This window comes from Microtus ochrogaster, unplaced genomic scaffold (assembly GCF_000317375.1).
Source record: "Microtus ochrogaster isolate Prairie Vole_2 unplaced genomic scaffold, MicOch1.0 UNK56, whole genome shotgun sequence".
NCBI classification, from domain to species: Eukaryota; Metazoa; Chordata; class Mammalia; order Rodentia; family Cricetidae; genus Microtus; species Microtus ochrogaster.
In genome coordinates, this window is record NW_004949154.1 from 1,789,374 (window position 1) to 1,797,349 (window position 7,976).

The 7,976-nt window shown below is 43.0% G+C and overlaps 1 protein-coding gene across 1 annotated transcript in view; it reads right to left on the minus strand.

Annotated features, from left to right (window-relative positions):
• Nucleotides 1-3,704, minus strand: part of Ms4a3 (membrane spanning 4-domains A3) — a 12,382-nt gene extending 8,678 nt beyond the window's left edge. The window contains 3 exon segments of the mRNA XM_005369668.1: nucleotides 258-314; nucleotides 2,629-2,766; nucleotides 3,555-3,704. Of these exon segments, the coding sequence (XP_005369725.1) occupies nucleotides 258-314; nucleotides 2,629-2,766; nucleotides 3,555-3,704 (345 nt within the window).
• Nucleotides 3,705-7,976: the final 4,272 nt, after the last annotated feature.

Sequence of the window (7,976 nt, forward strand, 5' to 3'; positions counted from 1 at the left end):
ACAAAAATTAAGAAGCCAGCTTCTAAGCTTCAGATTCACTCAGTATTCATAATAACAATCCCAGACATGAGTATTCATGGTTTATCTGATTTCCTTTGTTATCTACCACTGAATGCTTAAAGAAAATTGATTTTCTTGTGCATTAAATGAGACTTGGTTCCTCAGCTGGATTCACCAACCTCTGCCTTCTTACTGTTGGTGGGTAATTTATTTCTGCTCCTTTGATCATAGAGAAAAAGGGAAGAGTTGACTCTTACCAGCATCCTTGTAGGCTTTCTCCCTGCTGCAACTGTCAAGGATCCTGAGCAGATAAACTGTTTAAAACAGAAAGTAAGACAGATAAAGGGACTGTGTAGTCTGGACCACTTTCTCCTCTGCACTCCTTCAACAGGAGTTACTAAATCTTGGAGAACAAAGGCTTGCTGAATAAAATTCAACTACTGAATTCTGAAAGTCAACAAAATGATTTCTAATGATATTCTGCTATACTCATAGATTAGTGCCTAGTACAACTGTCATCACAGAGGTGTCACCCAGCAACTGATGGGAGCAGATGCAAAGACCCAGAGCCAAACACGGGCAGGCCCTGGGAAACCCCACATAAGAGGGAAAAGGATTGTAGGAGCCAGAGGGGTCAGGGACACTAGGAAAACATGTCCCTCAGAATCAACTATGCAGGGCTTATAGGGGCTCAGAGAGATTGAAGCAGCAATCACAGAGCCTGTATGGGTCTGAGCTGGATCCTCTGCATATATATTATGGTTGTGTAGCTTGGTATTCTTGTGGGCCTCCTAACACTGGGAATGAGGGTTGTCTCTGACTCTTTAGTCTGAGCCTGGGATCCTTTTTCTCCTATCAGAATGCCTCATCAGCCCTGATATGATGGTTTGTACCTAGTCTTATTGTAACTTGTTGTGGCATGCTCAGTAGATTTCCCTGGGAGGTCTGCTCTCTTTTAAAGGGAAATGAAGGCAAAGTGAATCTGAGGGGTGGGATGGGGATGACTGGGAGAAATGGAGGAAGGAGAAACTGTGGTTGGTATACAGTGTAAGAGAGAATTAAAAAGAAAATGCAAGAGGAGGCTTTGAGTTTCCTGCCTCAGATAATAGATTATCACGGGCCTCCCCTCTGTTGTGCTTTGTGAAAGAGAACCTTCTTTTTCAATGCCAGCTGCATCTCCTGGGTAGACTGCTAAGCCTTTCTTCCCCTCAGCTTCCTTTCCCACCTGATACCATATCCCCATGTTAACATCACCTGCTAACAGCTGTGGTACTAAAATGAATGATACAAAAACAGGAGTATGTGTTTGCCCAGGATACGGAAAGCATCCAAATTAACAATACATAGCTATTGTTTAGTTCCAGAGATCCCAAAAGAAGATTCTTTTGCTATTTCTGATAGCCTACCAAGGAAACTGAGGGCAAAAGTTTACATTTAGTCTCTAAAACCACATCCTTGATAGGATTATGAAAGCTGAAGCAATAGAAAGGACTGTATAAGGGACACACAGTAGGCATGTTCACCGTGGGGAGGGCTTGGAAGGGATTGATGACTATAGGCAAGGGCAGAAAGGGAGAATGGGTCATACACCTTGGACTTGCCCTGAAATGCTTTAGAGCCAGAAAGAAGCTTCTAGAATTGGAATCAGTCTTCTGGCGATGCTGAGGTGAATGGGACACTGGCTCCCTGATCCCTTCCTTTTTCACATTTTATTGTATGTGTGTGAGTGTTTTGCCTGCACATATGTCTATGCACATATGTGTAGTGCCTGTGAAGGTCAGAATAAGACATCAAATCTAGAATTGGAGTTACAGATGTGAGTGCTGGGAATCAAAGCTGGGTCTTCTGGGGGGAAATCCAATGCTTTTAACTGCTAAGCCAGTCTCTTGCTCCCCTTCCATTTTAAAACAAACTAATCTCACTTTCTGAGAAAAGAAAACTTCATGCTTGTGGAACGTCTGAAATTCTTTTGTTCTATCAGGCTGAGAACTGACAGCAGCCAGCAATCTACTTTCACGATACATGTATTCTGTTGCCCCTTCTCATGCCCTTAAAACCTTTTTTCTTCTTTCTTGGTCTCTATTCTAGTTTCACAATTTATGGAGGGAGGGAGGGAGGGACAGAGAGAGAGAGAGAGAGAGAGAGAGCCCACACACATTTAGGTACATATAAAAAAAATCTAAAATGTAGGCACTGCACAGAAGCGAAAACATTTTGTGTTCCTGAGTCTATAAAGCTTCAAAGCTGTAGGGTTGTGGATTGTGTGTGTTGTGCGTGCGTGCGTGCGTGCACGCATGCGTGCATATCCAAGAACTCTAAGTCCCACCCAGGAGATGGAACTGGCCATGTCTATCATGCCCATCAATAAATGAGTGGATAAATAAAATGTGTCAATATGCACAATGGAATTTTATTGAGCCATAACTTGCATAGGAAAATGGGTGGAACTGGAAATTATTATATGAAGTGAAGTGGTTCCTATAATTAGAAAGAAAGGGGATTTTGCCTACTTTTGTCAGAAATTACAAACAAAACCACAGCTGGTGATCTTCAAAGAGCACTTTGATACTGCAGCACCCTAGCAGTGCTGGGTGAGAGAGGTCTGTGGCGGAAGGGATGAATACTCACAAACACAGCACCCCAGAGTGGGTAGCCTGTGTAGAAGGTGAAGAAGAAGAAATGCCTGAAGTGGTGAGACAAATGCTGTAAACAACTCAATAAAACACCCAGAGCCAGAATCAGTATTGCATTCAGGATCTGGATGGCCTGAAAAAAGGAGAAGAAAAAAGATAAAAGGCATAATACTATCTTTATTTTCCTCAGAATGGAGGAAATATCATGACTTTAAATGGTTAAAATGCTAAGCCTGAATTAACTGAGCAAAATCTCATTCTAAAAAGGTTTTGTTTAGAATTATAATAGGAAAAGGGGAAACAGCTGTTAAATTTTTGTTTTAATTTTTTTTATTTAAAATACAGAATATGACCATTCACTGGTATCATAGGCCTGCAAACCCAGCCACTTGGGAGAATAAGGCAGAAACATCTACCTAAGCTACAGAATAAATTCAAGTCCAACCTGTGTGATTTAGTAAGACCCCACCTTTAAAAAGCACAAAGGAATGGATCTCAGGTTCAATAATAGAGTATTTTCCTGACAAGCATGAGGACCTGGGTCCCATCCACAGGACCACAGGGAAGGAAAAGAGGGAAGGGGAAGGGAAGGGGAGGGAGGGAAAGGGGAGGATAAGGGAGGGGGAGAGAGGGGAGGTAGGGGATGGGAGGAAAGCAAGGGGAACTTCACAGAACTCAACCTCCTGACAGGAGCCGTCAGAAAACACCAAGAAACAAGGAAGAGCCTTAGAACAAACTCTCCAGAGTTTGCTGGGATATACCCTAGGAGAGACTGATTCTCCATTTCTACTCTTTGGGTCTCCATGGACCCACCTTGTCTTTAATGACTTGGTGAAAAATAACTGAGAAATTTTGGAGGGAATCCATATAGCTTTTTGCTCCATCTTATATAAACCTACTTTGTGGCCAAGGCTGACTTACCCCGAGGGCTTGCAGTACTCCTCTCTGAACATCCTGTGATCCATCCAGGAGATGATAACCAGAACCATCAGTCTCCTCTCTGTGACTGCCTGGCGAGGTACCATGTGCTGAGGTCCCCAGTCCTGTATGATCGAATTCCTGGGAGGCCATTGGGGGCTGCTTGTCACTGGCACCGGAAAGAACCCAAAAGCTTGATGCTTCCTTCTATTGCTTCCTAACAACATTTTTTAGGGTAGCAGAAGAGTTCAGTTTTGTTTGTTCATCAAGATTACTCTCCTGAATGACAGGACTGACACCCTGCTCCATCCCTTTCTACCCTAGAACTGCTTCCTCTTAAAGCAAAGCCTTGCTCCCTGCTACACCTTGGCCTGAACAGCACCTCTCTTTTACCAAATCAAATTCCAGCCCATGAGGCAAACTTTCAAGGTAATCCTTTTAGTCCTGGCCCAGTCTGAATGATGAACCCTTTCTACCTGCTCCAGGATCCCCTGAGCACCCCTTTAACCTTTCTGCCTGCTCTGGGATCCCCTGAGCACCCCTTTAACAATCCCTCAGTCTGAGCTTCCATTTTCAAGGTGCTCGTTTGTATCTCTGTGGTGTGTGCTCATCATCTTTGTTCTACTGCCCCACTTTCTCACAGTTGGTACCCAGCTAACACATTTCAGAAGATGCCATGTCTAAGGATAACAATCAAAAATTCAACAACAGGCACTGGGTCTTTTCATGCTGCAAACACCACAGAAAGGAGGGAAGGAAACATAGTCTGATACATCACTGATTTTTTTTAGAAAGAATCAAAGATGAGCTTCCACCTTCAGATAAAGTACCATGTTGTATAAAATATGGTCAGCAAGGTTTTTAAAAAAAAACAAAAAACAAAAAAGACAAAAAAAAAAAAACAAGGAAATGTAGGCTTGCTAACATCATATTAAGGAGCTCACCTCCCAGCCCTGAGTAGCAGAATTTCTGGGGATTTTATTCATGTCAATTCCCAAGACTTCCACTGGAGTGGGTATTGGCATTATGACCCCTTCCATCTTATAGATTAGATGAGGAATCTAAGAAACAGAGCCTGAAATAACATCTCTAAGTCCACCCGGCAGGGATCAAAAATGGCCTCTAGTTATCACAATACTCTTTCTCTGAGCCTGTGCAGGAGCTGTCTCACTAAACCTCATTCATAGTTCAGGAATGTCCTCTCATAACCAGAACTGGCCACCAAACTCAGAGGCAGCCTCTTAATATAGCAAAGTGTGTGCGTGCGTGTGTGTGTGCCTGTCTGTCTGTCCATGCCTACATTTCCCAAACAAATAGCTATATTATGCCAAAAATAATGGCACTAGGGTAACATCTACATTCTAAGGGCAGCCATCCATACAGCTAAAATTTCCAAACCCCTACTGAACAACCAAATAGAAAACTTTTAGGCATTCCAAGAGGGCCTCAGGGAGGCACCTTTAGTAGAAAAATGGAAAGGGGGATTCCTAAGGAGAAGAAACCTGTAGGGTTTACCTTGGAGACTTCAGGCTTTGATAGACTTTGTTCTCTGCAAGTCCATCTCCTTACAGAAGAGAAGAGTCTGTCCCCCAGAACCAGCAGTTTCTTCTTCCTGGCATCTAACGAATCTCTTCCTTGTGCAATACCTCAGCAGATCCAGTGGAAGGGTTTTTGCTGGCTGCCTGGAAGGTGTGCTAATCATACCCATGTCTGAGGGCACTGGCAACCCATCCACTTCCCCCAAGGCTTACCCATAAAGAAGGAAGCTGGTAACGGGAGCCACCACCTTCTGGCTCTAAGATGTTGCTTCACGCATTATTGGAGCAAGAAACAGAAGCAGAAAATATGGGTGAGTTAGTAAGAAGGTATTGTGGAATGGGGGGAGAATAGGTCTAGCCATGCAATAAAAGGTGAAGCCAGGAAGAACAAATAGTGTTGGAAGAAGTAAAACACCAGGGCCATAGGGGACCATGCTCACATATGCACCAGTGCTGTGACTAAAATTGTTTTACCCGCATGATAATGTTTAATCCTCTCAGGCCAAGCAAGCTTACTTCATTTGTCATATATCAAAACAATGGTTATTTAAATATATTCTGGTTACTATATATCAACTGCTGCTTGCTGTGCAACTTGCTTCATCTCTTTCTTCCATCCTCAGAATAACCCATGGCCTAGATAACATTACTAAGTCATTGTGATGGAAGATAAAACTGGCGTAAAAACATAGCCATATTCCCTCCCATTTAACTGGCTCTGTCAGTCCATTGCCTGATGATATAAGAGAATGCTCCAGACAGGGTGAGTTATAAAGTTTATTTACCTCATGATCATAGAATTGGACATTTGGCACCTGCTGAGGGGGCCTTCACGCCATGTCATGGCATAGTAACAAGGCCCACTATGTGAAAAGAAACAGAGAGTGGATGATCAAAATCAGTCATCTAAGGTCACCTGGGAAGTGAAATATAACTGAGTATTTCTGTGAGTTTCCATAGAAGCTTAACTTGGGAGATGAATCCCAAATATGGGACTCAACATCCTAGGGTCTGAGACCATGGGCTGGATGAAAAGAAGAAAGCTAACATTCATCTCTCTCTGCTTCCTGACTGCAGAGAGTGACCAGTCTGCTGTCACAGCGAGGGCAGCCCTCTTCACCACACCTCCTGTGGCATTGGACCTTCAGATTGTGAGTAGAACTGAAACTTTACTTTCCTAAGTTGTTTTTGTCTGGTGTTTTGTCACGACAATAAGAAAACATAACAGACAGTCCAAACCCCATCCTCTAGGATGAGCCTACTTCTGCCTATACCTCACTCCCATGATACTGATGATAATCCATGCCTCACGTTCTGGAAGGGCTAGGGTGAATGACGGCCCTCTGATGCTTTGCCTTGACCCATTGTATCCCTTTGGGGGATCATCTGAGGCTTTGGGCTGAGGATATGAGGCCAGCAGATGCTCGGCGGAAGCTCTGCAGCCAAGGCTGACACCGGAGCCCAGAGCCAAGTGCAGGGACAGCTGGAAGAGTAAACCTAGACAGAGGTCACAAGGAACTGGTAGGAAGGATAGTGGCAAGTGTCATAACCCATCCCCACCCCTACTTCTGCTATATCGCCCACAACTACCCACGCACTGTTTTAGCAAAAATCATTGCAGATGGAATATCACAAAAGAAAGAAATGGAAAGAACCTGATTTAAGGAAAGAAGAAAGAAACCTATGGAAGTGCAATAAAATAGATCTAAGAGTTTTCTTTGAATTTAAAGCTGAAAAGTCATAAAAGGAACTTGAGGGTTAGTGCCTCATTTGTAACCTGAAAATTAGAGCACCCACTCCAGCAAATGGTAAAAAGTTCAAAGGATAGAATGCATGTAAAGCTTTTAAGTCACATGAAGTGACATTTTTTTAAATTGGTTTTTATTGAGCTCTACATTTTTTCTCTGCTCTCCTCCCTGCTTCTCCCCTCCCCTTTAACCCTCCCCCAAGGTCCCCATGCTCCCAATTTACCCAGTAGATCTTGTCTTTTTCTACTTCCCATGTAGATTAGATCTATGTATGTCTCTCTTAGGGTCCTCATTGTTATCTAAATTCTCTGGGATTGGGATTTATAGGCTGATTTTCTTTGCTTTATGTTTAAAAACCACTTATGAGTGAGTACATATAATAATTGTCTTTCTGTGTCTGGGTTACCTCTCTCAAAATGATGTTTTCTAGTTCCATCCATTTGCCTGCAAAATTCAAGATATCATTAATTTTTTCTGCTGTGTAGTACTCCAATGTGTAAATGTACCACATTTTTATCCATTCTTCATTCGAGGGGCATTTAGGTTGTTTCCAGGTTCTGGCTATGACAAACAAAGCTGCTATGAACATAGTTGAGCACATGTCCTTGTGGCACAATTGAGCATCCTTTGGGTATATACCCAAAAGTGGTATTACTGGGTCTTGAGGAAGGTTGTTTTCCTAATTTTTGGAGAAATCGCCATACTGACATCCAAAGGGGCTGTACCAGCTTGCATTCCTGCTTGCAATACAGAAGTGTTCCCTTTTCCCCAGAACCTCTTCAGCATAAGTTCTGTTTTTGATCTTGGCCATTATGAAGTGGTCAAATAGGTCAAAATAGACATCTTTGAATGCTTTAAACCGGCACATTTTTAATAGGAAAACCACGGCTGTGATAACTAAAGAAGGTTAAATAGGTGGTGAGATGAAGAAGGAAACTGGATGTGTTCCTGGCTTATCCCCAAATGTCAATGTACATTTAAGACACAATTCTTCCCAGCCTCAGTCTAACCGGCTGGACTGTGAGCCTGAGTATCAGGATAAGACAGTTTAGAATCATATTCCCGAAGGCCAGCTGTTCCAGCACTGTTCATCTGATACCCTAAGAATGCTGATGGGGAAAAAAGCCTGCACTGCCTTG